General features: G+C 38.6%; 1 protein-coding gene across 1 annotated transcript in view; it reads left to right on the plus strand.

The window, feature by feature from the left end:
• GALNTL6 (polypeptide N-acetylgalactosaminyltransferase like 6) overlaps positions 1–22,034 on the plus strand; it is a 377,013-nt gene that overhangs the window by 283,153 nt on the left and 71,826 nt on the right. The window contains exon 5 of the mRNA XM_059845667.1: positions 16,867–17,052. Within this exon, the coding sequence (XP_059701650.1) occupies positions 16,867–17,052 (186 nt within the window). The remainder of the gene's footprint in view (positions 1–16,866; positions 17,053–22,034) is intronic.

Raw genomic sequence — 22,034 nt, forward strand, 5'->3', positions numbered from 1 at the left:
AGCACCTGAATGACTACCATTAATTCTTCTCACTTCAGATAAAATGGCAGAGGGATGTTTAGAGATTAAATAAATGGCAGCTCTTTTCCTAGTGCTCTGCAACATGTGGCTGAACTGGGAAAATTTTACATTATGTAGAAAAATCTTCCTGCCTAATGTGTGCAATTCATAGCTGTCTGAAGGTTTTAATGTGAGGAATTGTTGCTAAAGCATATCTCCATAACTTATCCTTGCACAGATGAATTGTGCAAAGTAAAAAGAACATGAATCTTTCAGTGAGGTCTTTTTGAAAGCAGTCTTTGCAGTTTTCCCTCAGCAGGAACATTTATAGGATCTCGATTATACTTGGGGAGAAATTTTTCAGTTCTAAAAGGCAGTAATTGAATTGCTGCCACAGGGCATACCATTCCAGGCTTCCTGCAAGCGTTGATCTGTGGTAACAGCAGTCACAGTTTTCCAGCTGTACCCTGTCCTGCAGAAAGGTTAGATTCAAGAGGTGTTCCTGTGACAGTTACAGGGGAAAATGCAGCAACCACGTAGCAGGCAAGTTATTAAAATGACATGAAAACTGAGGAAATAGATCAGTGATGTAGAAAAAAAATTTAAAAAAAAATCCAATGCCTAGACACATTTATATATGATTGGTGATATGCTGTATTGTTTCAAATTGGGATGTAGAACACAGAGAAAACAAACTAGTCATTCTTTACACAGAATTTTCATGACTGATGACAGAAAAATCTGAGAGAAATTATACTGTGAATCAGATGACTATTTGTGCTTTGCTGTATTAGCTGAAGTTTTCCAGGAGAAATTCAGTACAAGGTAACCATTTTTAAAACGACATATATTCACATTGGGTTTGTTTTCAGAAAAAAATCAGAATGTTCATAAAAATTAATTGGGTGTTTAAAAGTGCATGTGGCAGTGCTATGAAATATTAAAAGGTAAAAAAAGTTCTAGAGAGTCTTTTTAGTTTTGGCACTTTAGTAAGCCTTACATGACATGAAATACACGATGTTATTTCAGTGCTGAATAACTAAGTGTTTCACAAAGATACAGATAGTAACCATTCTTTGCTTTTACTAAGGCAATCACCTTTTCACTCAGAAATATGAAAAGGAAATTAATTTTAGCTTATCATAATGAAAAATAACAAGTGTTGTCTGTCTTTTTCCCTAAAACAGTGCTTGAAGTCTAAATTTTTTTCTTTAATTTCATATAAACATGTCTATAGTAGCAATAATGTAGAGTGTGTGGCTATGTATGAATACATAGGTAACTAAATTTCAATTCCCTCTCCATTTTTTTTGCAATCAATCAATCTCTACTCAGGAAGAGAGACTATGAAAAAAAGTGAAACCTATAGAAAAGAAACAGGACTGAATTAATCAGAAGCATACAATAGATTCAGAGTTTCAGTTATTCTCTACAGATATGTTCAAAACTTGGGTGAAGTTAGGGAAAAACAAGCAAATTTGGCTTCACTGAAACAAGAAATGAAAATGTCTGTAGCCTAACAATTAGTTTGGTGAAAACTCCAAAATGAACAGAAATACTTAGAAAAAGTCAGTCTTGGTATTAAATTGGCTCCTACCAAATAAATAGCCCTGAGTTTGAGTTGAAGTATTTGTTCTCTGCTTTAACCACCTGAGATGGCAATTTGTTCACTTTTGTTGTCTGACCAGTCCTCAGTGACCGGGAGCTTCACAGAGAGTGAGTTTCCCATCTGCTGTCAGCTCCTGTCCTCATGTGTATCCACACACAGGCAGAATGTCTGTATTGCTACCTGGGGGCAATGCCTTAAAGACTTTGTGCTGCCCTGTGCAGTCCTCAGGCTGCACTGGCTCACTGCAGTCAGAAATTTCCCTGCCACACCAGCAGTTCTTAAAGCTCCTCCTTGAGCCCTTCACACTCCCCTGAAATGAGATCCAGTGAGATGAGACAGGGACTCAGCTGGGGTCCCACAGTACTTTAGCAGCCCTGGTGAGCAGCAGCTGTCAGAGTTTGTACCTGGCTAGCTGAGGTTTAGTGAAGCTCATCTGAGCCATCAAATGTGGAGATGGCTTTATATTTTTATATCTACCCCCTGTTCTTTTGTATATGCTGACGTTTTCCCTGTATAGTTCACAAATTATGTGCATTATATGGAAGTCCTTTTCAGAATATCTTGGCTTAAAACAAAGTGCATTTTCATAAATTTGATAAATGCATAAAGCAATCGCTTGTGTGTGTAAAGCTTCCTCAGTCTTATGGCAGGTACTGAATCTTACATTAACAAGCCCTAAGTCCCCTGGTAAACTGTTGTCTGATGAAACAGATAGCTCTGGTGTTTGGAGGCTGCAAAGGGCCTTAAAAGTAAAAACAATATTGACATTGACGAATAGATGAAATGCTGGCCTTGCTGACTTAGTTGCTTTCAAGGTATTCTGCAGAGTTTTGCTGGAGTAGTTGCTAAACGAAACACACAGTAGGGTTATTGAAACAAGATATTATAAGAAGTTTCTAGGACATGTTCAAAGAAAACCGAAGTATTTTTGATGTTCTCACATTCTGTGAGATCCTTCTAAAATCAGAGTGTAAGCGTGCTGCTTTGTATACAATTTATATACAATTCTGCTAAATTAACAAGCACACATTTATATCCAAGAATTAAAATGTACTGTTGATCTAATGCTTTAATTGCCTAATCAAGACATCACAGTTAGTTAACTTGGTGCAATTTAAACTGTATTTACACTTATGTAAATTATCTAATTATTCCTTGTTGTTATTAATGATGCTACTGAAGTAGTTTTAAGCCAGCATCTTATTATCTATCCTTTTCTCTGGTGATGTGCTCACCCCCCTTATGTGTTGCTCCACTGAGTTGAGTTTTGCCATCAGGAGTACAAAGTAGGGGATGAGGGTTTTTTCCTCCCAGGCCTAATTTATTAGGTTCTTTAATCCTTCCCTGTAGATGCTGTGATTTCCTTTTAGGGAGAGAACCATGAAGCTACACACAGCTAAACAAAACAGAAAAAAAACCAGATAGTCTAAGTAAAGCTTAGGGACACAGAATAAGCAGCGGCAAATTTCTCACCAGTAACTGTGGAATTGGAGCTAGGGCAAGCTTGACAATAATCATCAGCTCTTTAAGCAAGTTGCAGGTATGGTCTATGTTACTTAAGTATTTTACAGATACAGGAAATCAAGATAAAATAAGTTCAAGACACAGCACAAGTCCCATGTCCTGATGTGTTTAATTTTTTTTTTAATAAAAACTGAGGTTTATAAAAAAGCACCAAAGCACTATTGCTAGTGCTTGGCCATGGCACACTGAGTGGTCCAGAGAACTACAAGATAAATGAGTCCTTCAGTCCTTAATTCCCTTGGGACTGAAATTTTCACTTGTGTAAAACTCTTGCTTTAAAAAAGTTGTCTGGTAATCTTAATAAATGAAGCACATCACCTTCATACCAAGGGAAATTTCCTGTTAAGGAAGTTATCCTAGAGAGAATTTCCTCATGGCAACATGAACGTGTGTCAGTGAAAGAAAGCTGGTAGCCTGTATCCTTCTTCTGAACATCTCCAGCTGTTCTTTTGGAATTTGGGTTCTTTTGTCTGAGTTTTAAGCATTTCCCCTTTGGCTCCAAGCTGCAAAGTGAACCAAATTACAGGATGCACTGCTAAAATACAGTGTGCTCTTTGCAGCAGAACTAAAAGCCCAGCCCTACAGCAGAATGATAGTGTGGTGTGCATAGAAGTAATATCCATATCAGAATATTGGTAGCTGTTTTTATTTTACCTTTTACTGATGTGGTAACTGATGTTTTGGGTTTAATAGTGCTCCTGTATTCAGCTTTGCCCACTGTAAGTTTTATTAACTCCTCTGTTATTTTTCTGTTGCTCTTGCTTCCTTTCAGCTGCTTCTAAGAAAATTTGAACACAGAAACATTACTCTAGAAAGAATTCAGAGCTCCAGCTCTCACGTAGCTTTAAAATTAAGCTAAACACATTTCTTGGTGTTTAAGTGCTATCACAGTTTAGATTCCAGAGTCTGATAAGCATCAACCACTCCAGATAATGATAAATAGATCTAGGAATGTCTTAAGAAAACAGAAAATTTAGTCAAATTCCATTTTTTCTCAATTTTTCAATAATTTGTAAAAGATTCACTATGTGAGAACAGTTACAAAAGTGGTACATGGGTCAATGGTGGCAGTTTCTCTGTTTGCTTGTCTGTGCTTTTGCCTGTACCTATTCCATTTGTTTCCTAATTGTTCTACTTGGGTCTAAGCTATGCCCTCACAAGAAGCAGAAAAGAAACAAATCTTAGGTAATAACTTACAAAAATTGATACAAAACCTGAAAAAAAGAGATATGTGGTTGCAATATTTCCATGGGAAAAACCTACCAACTCTACAGATCAAACTACAGCTAAATGCAAAAATACACGTGTTTTTCTTAGGAAAGCCCTTGCTGGAGCTGCCATGGAGATGAGTAAGAGGGTTTTTGGAAAGATCCTGCTGCTTGTGTAAATCTGAGTAGCTGGAGGAGGTTATCTGTAGGTAGCACAGTAGATATCTTGAAATGTGACTCACACGATGAAAAGTTTTTCCAAGGAGAATATTTTTTGCCCTGATTTATTTTTGCATTGCACTTAGCTTGCTTGCAACAGTAAATCTTCACATGGCTGGTTTTCAACTGTGCAGAGGATACATAGATTTTTTTAAAAAGTTTACAGGGAATGGCAGTAACTTTCCCACTCCTTTTGTTACACCTTTTTTTAAAAAACAAAACCTTGGTCTGCTAAAGGTGGGAAACCTCACGCCAGCACAAAACTGGGGAGAAGTGTGACACACAGTGTGTGAACTACACTCCAGTTCATTGAAAAGGTGGTGATGAGGGGAAGATTCATATAATTCTGGTTAGCACCTGTGGAACTTCTTGGATCAATCAAGATAACTACAGTCTACTGAATACTCAGTAAAAAGTGCTGTAAAATGAAAATGATACAATCTTTTGTTTTCCTATTCAGATATTTCTTAAATTAAGGTATTTCTGTTGTAGATTTAAAGGGTAAATTTTTATATGTCAAGGAAATATGAAATACAAAGGTGATGTGCTCTATTAAATCCATAATCTGCAGGTTTTTTACAGTAATAAAGGTGTGACAGTTGTGTTCAGAATTACAGCATTTTGTCCATCTTTAAGGATCAGGAAAATGCTATAAAGCAGACATAACCATTCCAGTTTTTAAATAGCTTTACACTTTCTAAGAGCAAAGCATGTTCATGGCAATGATTTATTTCTCACTTGATACTGGCTAGTCCATTAATCCCTTACTTATGAAAGATATGAAAAGATCACTAGGACAATGCTGTGTTTATACTAGTAAAATGTATAGCCAGATGCACAAAGCCTTGTGTTTGAATCTAGATTCATGTGGCTGTCTATGGGAAGATGAAACAACCCTAAAGCTCTGTTTTCCAGAGAGATTAAGAACAGTCCATGCCATCCTTATTCCTTGTACCCACAGTTTACTATATTACCATAAACTTTGTTGCCATGTAAAGTAAAAAATACTAGGCTCTATCCTTTGTCTTTTGGTGCTGCAGGACAGGCAGCTGTTTGGGTGAGGGAAAGTGGTGGAGGAGTATTCAAAATAGGATGTATAGAAATGCATGGGCGTAGTCTGAGCCTAATCCCTTTGTTATTGTATGAAAGCTGCCTGGAGCTTGGATCTACTAGTTAATATTCCATATAATATTTATTTATTTAATTAGTTAACCTTTAGGTCTTAGATATTCATTTAATATTCAGTATGTCTTTCTCTTTCTTAGCCTTAATGAGGCAACCTGCCAGACTAAAGAGAATGTGAAGAGCATTAGTGATCCTGCAGAACAGTTGTGACAACTGAGAGAGATAGGAAAAGACAGGTCGGTTCAACGTTTAAAACAAAGGGAGAAAAACATAACAAAGAAAAGAAAAAACTCAATGTCTCCCTTTCCAAAGCTTGATTTATGTAACAGCTCATTTATTTATTCTTTTTCTTGTTTTAAATAAAAAGTGAAAAGCAGATCCTATATCCATGATAAAACATGGTGTTCTTGTTTGATTAATAGCTCACACTGGTGTTAGAAGATGCCTAATTATGCATCAGTATTTGCCTCATTATGTAGAGGAACATCATCATAGCAGATAGTCTGTGAACAGAGAATGATTTCCTTTTTGATAATTAATTCTCATTCTTCAAAGTATGTAACCTAAACCACTCTTTCACTATAAGATTTCAATAGACCTAATTTTGGAAGCAAACTGCTTGTCTCAAATAATGAAATGGGGTAAACAAGGTACCTGACCTAATCTAAAAAACATTACTTAAATTGATTGCTTTTATTTGCCAGTAGGTTGTCAGAGAATTTCCATGAACTGCAGCTTTCTGAAAACCTCTTCAGCAATAATAACTCCATCTTCTTTCACTGTGCTTCTCGACATAGCAGTGAGTGCAAAGGTTATGCAACTAACAGGGCTAACTTCTACAGTTAAATGATTGAAACAGTTTTGAGAACTACAGTTGTAACTTGGTAAAAACCAGAAACTTTTTCATTTCAAAGTATCAGAAGAAGAGTTGTATTTCCACTCTGGACAAAATTGAAAAAGGAAAAACTCTTGAAATAACAGCTGCGAGAAGAAAATGTTTGGATGATGAAATGCAGCAATTGAGAGGAGGAACTGGATACTTGCTTCATCAATAAGTGTACCTGGATCTTATAAAGGTCTGCATTCCACCTGTAAAAAAGTCAAGTATTACCAGGTGCTTTGTTATAGGAGATAGAATTCAGGAGATATGAAGGATAATTAGAAGTCTATGGCTCCACGCTTCTAGCATTTGCACTGCTAGGAATTTTAGGCCTCTTTCAGTAGGTCAGAAAAACCTCATTGTGCATCTACACGTTTTATCCTGTTGCACTCTGCAGAGCATAGGTAAATTCATCACTCCACAGGAAAGATTTGGTACCTCAGAACTCCAGTTCCTCTGTCAGAGAGGGCATTTTTAAAAACAAAAATATCGATACAAAAGTTGGAAGACAACTTTACTGTATTCTTGATATAATATCACATTTCAAAGATAATAAATAAAATATTGCCCATTATGTCTTTTGTGTTTTGAAATCTGAGTTTCAAAGTATATTTCAAGGGCTTCTCTTATTTACATCATAAGTCCTGTGCACTCGGGAAAAAACATCACTGAATTCTTGAGGAAAGGACTCACCTCAAGCTCTATTTAGGATCTGACCAGCCTGTGATAGCTAGCACATAGAATGGAAAAGAACTACAGAAGTACAGCGCTTTCAGTTAGCCTGGAGGTTATTCAAAGATTCTGTGAGTAGATGGCCATATTCCAATACCTTCAGGTTAGTCAAGCCTGAGGTTTGCAGCACTTTAGAATGTCAGTAGAATTACTCTGGGAAGTGTTCCATGTAGGGAGCTGTACCAGAATCTGATGCCACTTAAAAAGTAATTATGTGATTGCCTGTGTTCTGTGACTCCTATTTCCAGGGCTTCCAAGGACCAGTGTTACTGTCCTCTGCAAATACAAGGTCAGTGCCATCCTCACAGTGGTGTTTTACCAGTTCTCCAATACAAACTGTCCTTGGCATTTGAGAGGTTAAAAAGAGCACAATGAGAGAAAACTGCTCCCTGGAGACAGCACCTTGCAAAAGTTAGTGATGTGTTTTGGAGGAAGAACTGAAAGTATGTCAAAGATAGTTTTAGGCAAAACAGAGAAAATGTCAGTCTAAATACAGGTCTCACAATCTACAAGGCTGTTTGCAGTGTTAAAAATACATTACAGAAGTAAGTGCTGCTTGACAGGTCATCATTTACGATTTTTAAGAATCAATATTGTCAGGATGCAAAATTGTGACTGTGAAAGAAAGAGGATAGCATGTGTGAGTAATGTATTGATCTCAAGGAAAGTTTATCTTCCACGGATTCACTTCCAAATAACCTTCTAATTGGCCTTGCAACCTGGAAGAAGCCTCACAATATACTTCCCTTGGGGACGAGTTACTGTATAAATACCTCTGTAGTAAACAGACCTGTTAAAAATAATCAAATTTTAATGCAGCAAGGTCACTCTTTTGACAGGTCTGTGCTACATAATTGTGTTCAGAGAGTGACCTATATGAAGAAATTCTTCCCAGTTTGGTTGAAGTTTATTCCATTAGCCATGCTGCTCTTGTGGTAAAGCAGTTCCAGGGGGCAAAATGTTCTGCAAATGAAGGAGGTTGCTGTCAGCTGTAGGAAAGACATGCTACCATACTACAATGCCATTGAAAGTTTCAAGAGCTACCACATACAATTGGCAGTTGGAATAAATCCATTTAAAAAATCTTCCATTTTTTCCTTATAAGGAAGGAAAACTTGGAGCTGTGTCAGTATTACCAACCAGCTATCAAGCCAGCCTTAGGTGCTTATGAGGTGGTTTGATGTTCTGTGCTGCATTACTGCAACCTAAAAATGAAATGTTTCACTTCTTTTCCTGTTCAAAAACCTGAATGAAAAAGGACCTCAAGAGTTTAATGATGCTTCTGTGACATCTGTGTAAGCAGTCACCACACCTCATATCTAGGTGTTCAATTATCTGAACACTCATCTTGTTGACAAAGGCACTTCTCTGCTGGTGACAGAATGACTGGTAAGTCACAATTATCTGGGCTCAGGGAAGTGGAACAAAGGAGTTCCAGGATCTCTGCATGTCTCTATTGAATGTCTCTATAGTTGGAGAAGTGTCAGCAAATCCAGCTTGCCTCACAAATTCTGCAGTCCCCGACACTGCTTTCATGACTATATGAAAGCCCATGTGCAACAAAACAGATTTGTTCAGAGAAGTTTACCTTAAGTCTATCCTGGATGAAATCAAGCTGTATTCATCTGCTCTGTTCAGCTTCTTGCTCTTAGTAATGCTGACCTTTCCAGGTTGTGGCAAAAGAATGTGCATTTACGATGGAGTTTGGAGATTCTTTCAACTTTAACAGGCTGTAGTTGAAATTGAACATCAAAATGAGGGTGCTGTCTGGGAGTTCATAGTCATTGAAGTGCAAGGAATGAACAGAATGATTGCACATTCAGGATACTCTCCACAGCCTTGTAGCATATCATGCAAGGACTTTAGGTCGTTATTAACATCAGAAAAAGAAACTGCATTTTATCGTGACTCATTATTAATATCAGAAAAAAAGAGATTACATTTTAGCTTGACTCAAGCCAGTTAACTCAAACATCACAGCCTAAACAAGTTTCTGAGTGTTTGGCACAAGTGTCTCTGTAAGCAGTGCTACTTCCAGATGAGCAATAAATACACGGTGATCTCACGTGATCAGAGTCTTAGGTGTGCAAAACTGTTTGGAAAGAATGGGTTATCTAGTGCTAAAACAAGATGGCTCTTAGGCAATTGCTGTTATCAAAACTTACCATACCCAATAGTTTCCACCCTACCTGTCTGCTTCTGGAACTCCTTGTTGTCTGGAATGGTTATGGATTACGTGCTAAAATCTGTTCAGCAGAAAACTTCCCCATTCTTCCTCCAGATTTCCTTAGTCAGGGTAATTGGCAGAAGAGCTTAGGTAAATACTGAAGTCAATGTCAGTCACTGATAACCTGCATGATGAGACAGTGTGCCCTCAGCAAATATGTGTATGATACAAAAACAGAGACAGGAATTGACACATTAAATTGACACATAGGAAGCTCAAGGATCGGGCAGAAGAAATTTCATTAAGTTCAACAAAGAGTGATAGATTCTGCACCCAGGTGAATAACTCCATGTGCCAGTGAAGATGCAAACTGGCTAGCTGGTGTGATGTAAGGACTTGCAAAGGTTGTAGTGGAGAGCAAGTGAATAGGAGAAAGTGCCCACCTTGTATCACCAGGAAGGTAAACTGGATTGGGCTATGCTAGGATGAGAGTAATCAGATAAAATTAAATTTTGCTTTTTACACTGTTGGTTCTGCACAGAGCTATAATTCTGCATCCAATTTTGGGCTCTCCAGTTCAGGAAGGACTTCAGCTGGAGTCATCCTAGCTGAGGACCAGCAGGACTGTCATGAGCCAAAAGTATGTGACCTTTGAGAAGAGGCTGATAAACCTGTGCTTGTTTAGTCTGGCAAAGCAGTAGCTAAATGGTGATCTAACATCTGCCCACAGTAACTGGAATGGGAATTGCAGAGATGACAAACCTAAATTCTTCCTGATACTGGCAGATGGTATGAGGCACCAACCCTAGGATGCAGCTTGGAAGATTCAGTTTGGACTTTACAAAAGGCTTATTCACAAGAACAGTACTGCAGTAGTGGATTAGTTTACCCAGAGTTATAACCAGAGGCCTTGTCCTTCTTGTAGACTTTGACTTGGCTATGAAAAGTGGCAGCTGACCTGGTAAAGACTGTGCAATCATTCCGTGTTTAACCAGCACTTCCAATCAACATTCTGCAAATAAGAAACTTAGAGGGAAACTAGAAGAAAGGAATATGATGTACTGAAGTTCATAGGCTCACCTTGTATTCTCTGTTCAGACTGATTTGGTTTTATGGTAACAGACATACAGGCAGTGAAAATAAAAAGAATGGCAATGCACTGGAGAGGGCTATTTTGTCAATTGCAGCAGAAAACAAGGAATAACTGAATAACCATAGGCCACTCAGTTTCCTTTATGTATTTTCTGTCAAGCTTAAGTCAGTCATCAAAAGATTAAGCTCTTCTGGGAAAAAGATATGCTCAAGGCTTCAGGAAACAAAAGGAGGATATCCTTGCTAATTTTACCTGGAAAGATAATCCCATCTTGCAGAAAGGAACATAATAAAGTGATGGAGCTCTTCTCACTATGAGAGCCTTGGAGGGTGCATGAGTGTCCTGGCAGGTTTGCCTGTGCATATTGGCACAAAGCTCTTTGTTGCTGGCCAGAGAGTAAAAAAGATAGAGAAAAATCTTCTTGAGCTGGCCTCAAAGAAGCTGGCCTTGTGGCTGTTGCAAGGCAAAATAGCCATTTTATTGTTTTAATTTTCACCAAGAGAAATAATTGTTTGTGTATTGTTTTACTGACCTAAGGCCACAGACTACTATAGTTTGTACTATGGACTACTATGGCCACATTGCTTCCTCCCATATTCCTGTGCTGAGATAACTGGAGAGGCCAATATACTACTTTTTCTATTACTGTAAGGGGGTTTTTTTGACTATTTTCATATGGTTCATGTTGGGAATTCCAGAGCATGGAATTACATACATCTCAGTCAATTCAGGTTAGACATAAACAGATTTAGTTAAAATTGTTTATCCAGGCATTTGGCAGACTCTGTGGCTGCTCTTCATTATTTGATAATTTGCTGATCAGTGATCCTTAACAGAAATTGCTAGTACTTTTGAGCAGAAATTTGAGGTGCTACAGATGTGGAGAAGGGCTCTGTTACAGGCAAAGATTTGGAGTGGACTTGCCTGGCTGGACCGAAGTGGGGCTTAACAAAATGGTTTATTTTCTTTGTATTTTCCTTCCTTTTTCATGGTCCATACTGCAGTCAAGCACTTCCTGAAGACCAGCTCTATCTTTCCTGTAATCTTTTAAGTCTGCCTGACTCATTCTCAATAACCCTGGAGGAATATTTCTTATCACACAGTAACATTGGTACTAATGTGATAATGAAATACTCTCTGTATGCATTCCAACATGAGAGAAGAATTTCAGTTCTGCTTTTTACTGCTACATGGTTTTTTACCTGACAGAGACAGAACCCTGGTTTTCAATTTATTTCTGGGCACCAAATTAAGTAAATGGGTATTCTGCTTGAGTAGATCTTTAATTATTATGACCAAGCAATTGTGTCTCTGCTATTATTTCAGGAAAACTTCTCCAGACCTTAAATGAAGACAAAGGAGGCCTATACAGAACAATTACAATGGAGAATTTGTTTACAGGCTGCCATTAGAAGAGACATAATGCTTCCCTTTATCATCACTTGTCAGAGCAGTGACAGCCTGTAAACAGCCTGCCCATGCATTATTCTTTATTTGTCACCCTTGTGCCAGCTCTTGCCCTGGCAGGTGCCTGGCATGTGTCAAACTTACGTTTCAGGGATTCATCTGACTAGCACTGGAAAGAAAAGTATGATGTAATTTCTTTTCAATTATGAATTAGATATTTGCTCCCATATCCAATGGAAGGGGCTTTGGCTTCTTTGTATGCAAAAAGTACCATTTATAGCTTACTGTAGAATTTAAATACTGGCTTCTCTGTCCTGCCCAATTCTGAAAGTGGAATTTATGTAATACTACTGAATAGAAATTAAACCATCCTACCTCCCTGTTCTATTGTCATGGCAAATCTGTTCAAACAGTTTCCTTTGGTAATGAATGGGCAGAATGTGCTGTCCTCTGGACATTTAAATGTCTTTTTATTACAGGTTGCTTTCTATTTTACACACTGCATTATAATTTCTTTTAAATAATTTCTCTAGAATTACAGTTTTGTGCTAACATTGATTCATGCATGTTCACTTGTCTACTTGAGTTTGCTTAGTTGTGAATGTATATGTGTAACATACAGAGTTTGTGTGTGAGATGCTTCTTCTTCAGATAGTATTAGCAATAAAATGGTTGGGATCAGTGAGAAAATGCAGTTGTTCTGTAGGAAATAAAATATTTGGTGTTCTCTTCTGTGAGGGAAGTTTATGGAGTTCTGTAAAAAGGGGAAATTTATTCTAATAGGTTTGGCAAAAGACAAGATTTTAAAAATCTAAATTTGTTAGTAATCACAAACACTGATATTATTTTTTAATCAAAAAATGTGGCTCAAAATGAAATATATGTTTTTACTATTTATAGAAATAGTAGAAAATACTACAGTTTTCTTTAAAACTACTACTGTTCTACTGTCTCTGGCTGTTACTCTGTGTTTATTTTTGCTTTTAGAGATTGGTGAAATTTTAAACAGATAGTCCCTCAAGACCTTGTAGGATAAATTAGAGTATGCGATCACTTTCGTAATGATTTAAGTTTGAAAAAATCTTTACTTATGGATCCAAAAGGGAATTTGTTTCCTTCACCTTAAGATATTTTCATTCTCATAACCATGTTGGAGTTTGTCATTGAACTCAAATACTTTGTGATGTTTTTATAGTTATTTTAGTTATTGAGAGTTTTTTCCCAAATAAATTCCCACCTTCCTTGCTACATCTCAAAACTAAAGAGACAGTAGGTATTCTTGCAGGCCTCTATTTGATTCTGTCGTGACTTACTGTTAGGATATTACCAAGATATAACTGGTCTATAAAATGTAGATACCTTATGTCTCTCTAGTAATCCATACACTTTGGTTTGTATGTAGACCTGGTCTTTTAATGTCACTTGTCTAACTAAGCTCTGTAAAATTCACAAGTCATTACTTTTGTTTTCTTCCTTACTACTTCCAGATATGTCTAAATGAGGATGCATTTAGAATTCTGTGTAAAAAAGATGTGCAAATTTTATTTGTGTGTTTCTGCTTTTTTTTTTGACTTGTTCCTTAGCAACAAGGAGAAAATAATAAAATAATTTGGTGATGGGACTAATTGAATAGATGAAAACAATTTTGGGATATGTAATTCTGGCATCAAAAGGTGTGCTGGATGTTTTAATGCAGTTCTTCACAAATCAGGTGATGTGCTGTCTAAAATGCATGAAGAGCTATCTGAGAGAGAGGGAGGAAGGTGGTACAGAGCTTTTGTTTGTTCCCACATAATTTCAGCCAAAGGAAAAAAAAATTAAAATTTGAGAGACCTTTTTCCTGAATTTGAAAGGAATCTAAAGCAATGAAAGAACAGTATGAACTACCATCAATTTAATAGATTTCAAGCTCCAGTACAACTAATGACAATCAAATCATAGTATTCAACTCTATTGTTATTTAGCAATTGATATAAGAACAGAAAAGAATGTATCATAATTTGATAGTTTACATCATCTCTCCCTGAAGTGTTTTCCTGAGAAGATAGGCACTCAGCTTTCAGAATTTGCTCACTGAAAGATGTGGAAAGAATGCAATTAATTCCTTTGTATGAGACTGAATTTCAGTGAATTAATTTGCCTCAAGACAGTTGATAATGATCAGAATGCATGAAAAGGGTGCTTTTGTATTAGTTCATTTAAACAGCAGTGCTGGCCATATTCAAACTGCCTGCTGTAAGGGCCTTGCCCTAACCATTGTGACACCCAGCTAGTGAAGGCCACACTCGTGTGCCTGCAGGCACCAGATTGTCCAAATTGTTTGTGGTATTGGTAGGCTCTCTGGTCCTGCTTCTCTCCATCAGAACAATTAGGTGCTTTCTTGGTAGCTGCCTTCATCTACAAAGAGGGAAACTGCCTAAAAACAGGGAGGAGAAAAGCAATTGTGTCTGACACATCATGAAATTCAGAGCTATGTAGTAGCTGGCCAGCTCCTCCGACCAACCAGAGTCTCACCAGTGATCCCATCTCTGAGGGTAGGCAGGTGATGATGGGGGATTTGTGCCATAGCCAAGGCATTTAGTGGCTCCTTCCAGAGTTGGAGAGGTGTGTCCTGGCTGAGCAACCCAGGTTTTTTTTAGTGCTTGTCTGAGCAATGTGAAGCAATGTGGTCTTGCTCTTGGTGCTGGGTTCCTATGCACTGTTCAGTGCAAACAAACTGAAGACTGGTGGATGGAAAAGGAGAAGGGTTGGGTGACCTTTGAGAACTGCAGGAAATTTCTGGTGTCTATGGACTAACAAAACCTATGGTACCTAACTGATTTTATTTACTTTAGAAATATGTAATAACCTGTCACTTTGGAGGATTTTCATTTTTCATGGCTATTAGATGATACAATTTACAATAGAGAAAAAAATCCAGACTGACAGCCCTAACAGACTTTCTTATATTACCTGCAAGGTCTTTGTATCTTTGTTTTTAAGGTCTATTTCCCTTCTTCTATATTTCTGTGCTGTGGGAATAGTCTCAATGGAGCTCATAAAAACAGAAAAACAGTTCAATAAATATACACTTTAAACAGTTTTGCCTGTGGGCACAAAATGATCCAGGGCTTGAATAAACCTCAGTTCAGTCACAAAACTGAATTGTAGCTGGTAGGTAAAATGAGTCAGAGTAGCACACAGGCCTTGTCCTGTGAATATGATTGGTCATACAGAACTCACCATTCAAGACACTGAACATCTCTTGACATTGTTACTGTTGGGATTTTATTGAGTGTAAATAGTGAAATGGGGTGGGAAAAGGAATAATTCTTTTCTTCTTATTTAGGAATTTAAATGTGTATTCTACAGTCAGCCACAGAGCAGAAAACAAAAACTTTCTATATTTATCTGAATGTCATTATTTTTGTTATTGTCTCAGACTTGGCTTTCCTCCCTTGACCTAATACTTCTCCCAGGCAGTACAATGAGCACAAACCTCTCTCTTGACTTAGGATGTCTCCAGAATGTTGAGTTTCTGCTCCTAGAGGCCCCAACCTGTTCTGTAATCATTGCAGTGGGATGTTCCCAGTCCCTCTCCTGTGCCAGTGTGCATCAGGATTCCTCAGTACAGAAGACCATCCCATGAAGTACTCTTCCACTAAGTACACATCAGTGTTCTACTTCTTCCAAATCTGCAGGTAGCTTTGGAAAGTTGTATGTGTTTATCAGCCAGGAAAAAAGCAAGATGAAAATAAGCATGTGGAGGGAGCTCTATTTCACTGGAGCTTAATTTTATTTTTACACAAGATCCTGTATTGTCTGTGCTGTGACTTGTTTGTTCATTGCCTTAAATTTGTATTTAAGGCAATGTCAGCATTATATACTCCAGGATACTGCTAAATCCTTTTGGCTAGTCCACAGCAAACACCTTGCAATTTGCAGTGATGTAAGAACAGGAACATGGCCTGTGCTGTCCCTAAAAGTACAAAGAATTAATAGCTGGTATCAGAAACGAGTATAACTTGACAAAGCCATTTCCATGAGACTTACCTTGCAATCCTTAGCACCACTAAATGTAGCTTGTCAACGGTTTTAATTATTAGAGACTAAGCTTTTCTCTCCCTTTTTCCCTGATGAATGAAATTATTGTATTTTTCCAAAGTAACGAGTGGCAAGCTGAGCTGTTATAGCAAAGACAAAAGATCAGGGCTTGTGTTTTAGATGTATTTAGGAAGAGGCAAAACTGTAGGGTATTTTTTTGTTGTTGGGTTTTTTTGTGATTCTTAGTGTGCATTTCTTGTCAGAAGAAAAAATACTCCCAAAGATGATGTTTAGCGATACAAACAGAACCAGATTCTGCAGATCAGAGAACCTACCAACTACTCTGCATTCCAGCCTAATTTTATTAGGAACTCAACTGTCTGTGTGCTTCATACTGGTATCTAACTATTAAGACCTTTCTTCATGTCTGTTTCCTTCCCGTTACAAAAACATCCTCATTGTGCTAGTTTTATTTCTTAAATTTATTTCCATGCTTAGTTCCTCACAATAAGCTGATACAGGAAACTGACTTGGAAAGGTCACTGTTCATAAAATGACACACCAGAATGTTGATGTGGCCCTGGGCTGCAGGAGCCGGAGAATGGATGAATATCCTGCAGCTGTTTTGGCCAGTATATTGTGGATGGCAGGTTGCCAGCAACAACTGTGGCAGTGTGTCAGTGTCTTCCTCTGTGTGATAAAAGAGAGAATATTTGCACTTTCTGACCCATCTCAGGAGGATTTATGGCAGAGTTTGGAGGACCTGAAGTGACTAAGGACGGAAGTAAATAAGCAGATTGCAGGTTTTACACCAACCTGTCCTTCTGTTGGCTCCTCCAGGCCTGGCACTGCTGATGATTTCTTTGCCCTTCTTTCTAGAACATTTAAAAGAGAAGCTGGAGGAATACATGGTCCGCTTTGCCAAGGTGAGGATTGTGCGCACCAAGAAACGGGAAGGGCTCATTCGGACCAGGCTGCTGGGAGCCTCGCTGGCTAGAGGAGAAGTCCTGACATTTCTGGATTCCCACTGCGAAGTCAACGTGAATTGGCTGCCACCCTTGCTCAGTAAGTGCACGAGCATTCATCAGGCATTAAAATCAGAACATGCAACCAGTAACTGAAGCTGTGTCCCACAGTAAGCTAGACATACACAGTATCAAAGTGTTTGTATCAAAGTGTTTGGAGCTCTGCTGGAGTTCTGATCCATCTGAAATGTCAGTGTGAGAGAGGAAATGGAACTCCAGGAAATGTGAGCAGCTGCATTTTGTTTCTTGAGGCTAAAGAATTTATAAAATCTTGCAGTAATGCTTCAGCTTATAATAGCTACAATTGATTTTATTATTACTACTACTAAATACAGTGCTAGATCTAGTATAATGTTATGTCCTTGCTAAACACCTGAAAAGGTTTGTTATGTAGGTATTGTACTCCTTCCTAGTTTTCCACATTGCATTAAAACAGTTTTTGTTGTAAATATATCCAAGGCCTCAGTGTTAAATCCAACACCAATCGCATTCACAGCAGGAAGCTCAGAAAGAATGATTTGCTATTGACTGTTTTGCTGGATTCCAGCTGTAGCCAGCAAAGCTCCATTAGTTAAAGGAATGGAAAGAATCAATTGCTGTAGTCTAGGATTTCACTTCTGGAAACAATGTTCTCTTTTCTACACACCATATATACATGCAAAGTATATATGCTTTGCAAAGTGAGTGCTTTTTGCTACCATAACCAAAGTAAATTTCTGAGTTGCCGAATAAAGAAATTTGTATTCATTTAAAAAGTCTGCTGTAAGTACACAGAAGGTCATGGTTTTGCTAATTAATGGTTGTTGTTCCTTGAATTCTGATGTTGGGACTCTTGGGCTACACAGTAAGCTGATAAAGCATTTGCAGCAGCATGTGCATCCTTCTAATGAGCTATCAGTAAAGACCAAGAAAAATACTATTAAATAGTTTCTCTTCAGATCAGTAATAAGAGAATGCACAAAATTCCAAATTTTTATCCTTCTTAGCTTCCATATCAAATCATGCATACAGTTTTTCCCCTTGTTACTTCCTTGCCCTCAATCACATCTGCATTTTTAAAAATAACCTCCATGTCTTCATGTAAAGCAGAAATGTCATAAAGGAGCAGACAGAAATGCAAGTTGAGGCCAGTTCCCCTCGTTCTATCACTAGGAGAAGAGACTGACCCCCACCTCACCACAACCCCCTTTTAGGCAGTTGTAGAGGGGGATAAGGTCTTCCATGAGCCACTTTTTCTCCAGGGTAAACAGCCCCAGGTCCCTCAGTTGCTCCTTACAGGACTTGTGCTCCAGACCCTTCACCAGCTCCCTTGCCCTTGTGTGAGCTCTCCCCAGCCCCCCAGTGTCCTTCCTGTATTGGGGGGTCTGGAACTGGACACACAACTTGATGTGCAGTCTCACAAGTGCCAAGTACAGAGAGACAATCCCTGCCCTGGTCCTGCTGGCCACACTGTTGCTGACACAGGCCAGGATGCCATTGGCCTTGTTGGCCATCTGGGCACAGCTGGCTCATGTTCAGCCACTGTCAGCCAGCACCCCCAGGCCCTTTTCCTCTGGGCAGCTTCCCAGATGTGCATCTGTAGAGCTGTAGTTCTGCACGGGGTGGTCATGACCCAAGGGCCTCAGTTCTTGATCCAGCCTGTCCAGATCCCTCTGCAGAACCTTCCCTCTGCCCTCCAGCAGATTGACACTCCCATCCAACTTGGTGTCATCTGACTGAGGGTGCACTTGATCCCCTCATCTAGACCATCAGTAAAGATGGTAAAAAGTACTGGCCCCAGTACTGATCCCTGGGGAACAGCACTTCCAAACTTCCACCTACTGGATTTAACTTCGTTCACCATGACTCTCTGGGCTGGCCATCCAGACACTTTTTTATCCAATGAAAAGTACACCTTTCTAAGCTGCCAGCTCCTCCAGGAGAATGCTGGGAGAGACAGTATCAAAGGCTTTACTGAAGTCAAGGTAGACAATATCCATTTCCCTACATCCACTAGGCAGGTTACCTGCTTATAGAAGATCATGTTAATCAGGCAGGACCAGACTTTCATGAACCCATCCTGGCTGGGCCTGATCCCCTAGCCTGTGTGATTTTCCATGAGATAATCTGTTCCATATGTTTAGCTAGATTTCACCCTGTTAAAACCAAAAACTAAATACACTGGCATCAAAGGATTCGTAATTGCAGCCAGGGTGCAGTTGGATATTGAACCCTCAGCCTCAAACCAGAAAACTGGAAAGATGGGAGCATCGGCATCAGTGCCCCTCAGTTCTCAAGAGGAATGAAATCTTTCTCATTCCACATATAGTAGAATACCTGTAGATAGATAACCAGCCAGCCAGAGGACCTAGAAGTGAGTCTTGAGGAACACTGAAGCCCAGAATCAAATCTCTTCTATTTGAAAGAAAAAGTAGAGCATTACATAAAGGACAAAAAGAAAATGAACACACATCTAGTATATTTTCCCTGTTCCCTGTTTTTCTAAAGGAATGAGAGAAGTTTCTTATAAACTTGAGATGGCATTTATTTACTATGCTGAAATCAGATGACACCTGGCTGCTAATAATAGTAAAGTTAATGTATGTTTTCAAGTGTTTATCTGAAGTTATATTTTGTGATTCACTCAGCACTGCATGTGACTAAAAGTCGTTCAGGGAAACCACTGTTGAGTGTTTATTGCTTTGAAGCTGCCCTGTTTTAGCTCTGACTGAATCTGGCATGTGTAGTGAAAAATCCTCAGCAAGTACATGGTTCAGCCCTGCTCTGGACTGGCAGTCTTTGCTGAGAGGAGCAGTGGCTTCCACTGTTCCAAACCAGGTTTTGTTCCAAATGAGAAAGTTAGAGGTTGGGGAGGGGGTTGAGGAACCAAGAGCAATCACTTAAAAATAGTTCTCAGAGCTATTTAAGTATCTAATTTACATTTTCAGAATTAACTATCAGCTTTTAGAGGCCAAAGAAAAACTGAGTTATTTCAGTACTTTTAGGGTATCTAAATGGCTTTGTGGAGCTGAGCCTTTATTTTCTTTAAGCTTTTTTTAGTTTATTTCTTTGCTTAAATGGGCTCTTAAGCTTAGGTAAGACATTCTGAGATACTAGATAGTTCTGAGTGATGCTTGCTGAGTAGGCAGCAGTAGTGGTGGAAAAATGTTGGCAAACAGCTGTTTGTTGTCAGTCCTCAGCAGAAGGGAAGATGTGGCTTGGACTCCAGCAGCTGGCAGTTTTGTGCAGTGTGAAGTCACTGCAGCTAAGAAACTGCAAACCAGAAAGGTGCAGGCACATATTTCCTTCTGCTGATGTTGCTGCAGGAGTAGTAAGAGGAGAGATGGACAGTTGATCAGTAGTGACATAGGCTACCAGAACTAGGTTTGTTAAACAGATTCCTTTCCTGGCAAAGAATTAAAAGTATATCATGTTCAGATTATGCTTAGCAAGTTGTCAAAACACCTGCTTGCTATCCATCTTCCCAACATGTATATGATGTATTGTTTGACAGTGGAGAAGCTGAGGGTGCAAGTACTTATGGCAACTCAGAAAACAAGAGATAATTTGCTGAATCACTCAAATTTTATCACTACCTGTAATCATGTATTTAAGTATGACAATAAAAATATTTGCGTTGAAAAATTGCAAAAATAAGACTGTTGGCAATTTGGCATTGTTATTTTATCCAGCCCAGTTGGAAATGTGCACTTGAAATTAAAAGGGTACCTAGAGATAAAAAGGCTACATAGATTACCTAGAGATTAAAAGGGTACATAGAGATAAAACCTGTATTTCTGAGACAGTGACTCATCCAATATGGAAAACTTCTGTTTGTTGCCATATATCCTTACTCTGCTTGATCCTAAAAGTACTGAATTCAAATATGTATGTATATATTGGTTAAAATTTCTTGGGAGAAAGCTCTGAGCAATGTCCCCTCTTGTTCCCAGGCTTTCCCTCAAATCTGCAAGATTTTTGCATGTACAGTGATGCTTATCTGTTTGCTCTTCCCTTTAACTGAAGCCTGTATGCAGTGAAATAATGCATGGATATTCTCAGGCTAGTAGGATTCTGTAAGGGGATCAGGAGTAAAGGCAGTGGAAGAGAAACTGTAGAGCATTTCAGCTGTGGCTTTCAGTGGGGCATTAGGAGCAGGTGGAGGAAAGAGCAGTGGCTGATAAAGGCAGCAGCATGTTTGGGTATCTAAGTCTGTGATACCGCCACACTTGTGAAATGTAAGTTAGCCCTGCAGCCTTTTCTTTCTGTTTCCTAAATTCATACTGGGGCTACATTAAAGCTTAAGTAGTATGTATGTAATATTCATTATTTTAAGCATACTGAAGGAAACATTGAGGCTGAAAGTTTGGTTGCTTTGTCTTTTGGTGTGCACAACTACAAACACCCTGGTTTTATCAAAAGCCAAGATTTCCTGTGGTTCCTTATCTCTAAAATATTTTGGAGGCAGAGAAGTAAGTTCTGCAGAAACACACTAAGGCAAGTAAGCATCATAATACTTGCAGAATTCTTGAGAGAGTTGCAGAAATGAAGACTGGGATTGAGTTTGAGCATTGCTCAAAAAAATCTCCCCCTGGCTATCTCTACATGCTACTTGGAGACTTCAAATCCTTCAGTGTATTTAAAGATAGCAGCTTTTAAAGATGAAGAGAAGGATGCTAAAGCACTAAGAGTCTACCTTTGACCTGCTCCAGAAAAATCAATCCCATTTAGTTTCTCTACTCCAATCAATTTAGAAGGGGGGGATCAGAGATAGATTGTTGTAAGCCCTATAACTATTAGGAGGCCCATCACAGGAAAGAGATTATGTAAAAGTGACTTTATATAATGATCACAGATAACACTATACAGTGTGCCAGTGAATGTAATTATATTTGGCAATAGCAACAGTAATGCAGCCATTATCTCTGTGATGAGTTTCCTAGAGTTTTGTGAGATCCTGTGCTTTAAATTTATTTCACTGTTAAAGAAAAAGGATGTAAAAACCTGCTGAACTTCCAGGCACAGTAATTTCTCACTAGCAGC

Source organism: Haemorhous mexicanus, chromosome 4 (assembly GCF_027477595.1).
Source record: "Haemorhous mexicanus isolate bHaeMex1 chromosome 4, bHaeMex1.pri, whole genome shotgun sequence".
Classification (NCBI taxonomy): Eukaryota; Metazoa; Chordata; class Aves; order Passeriformes; family Fringillidae; genus Haemorhous; species Haemorhous mexicanus.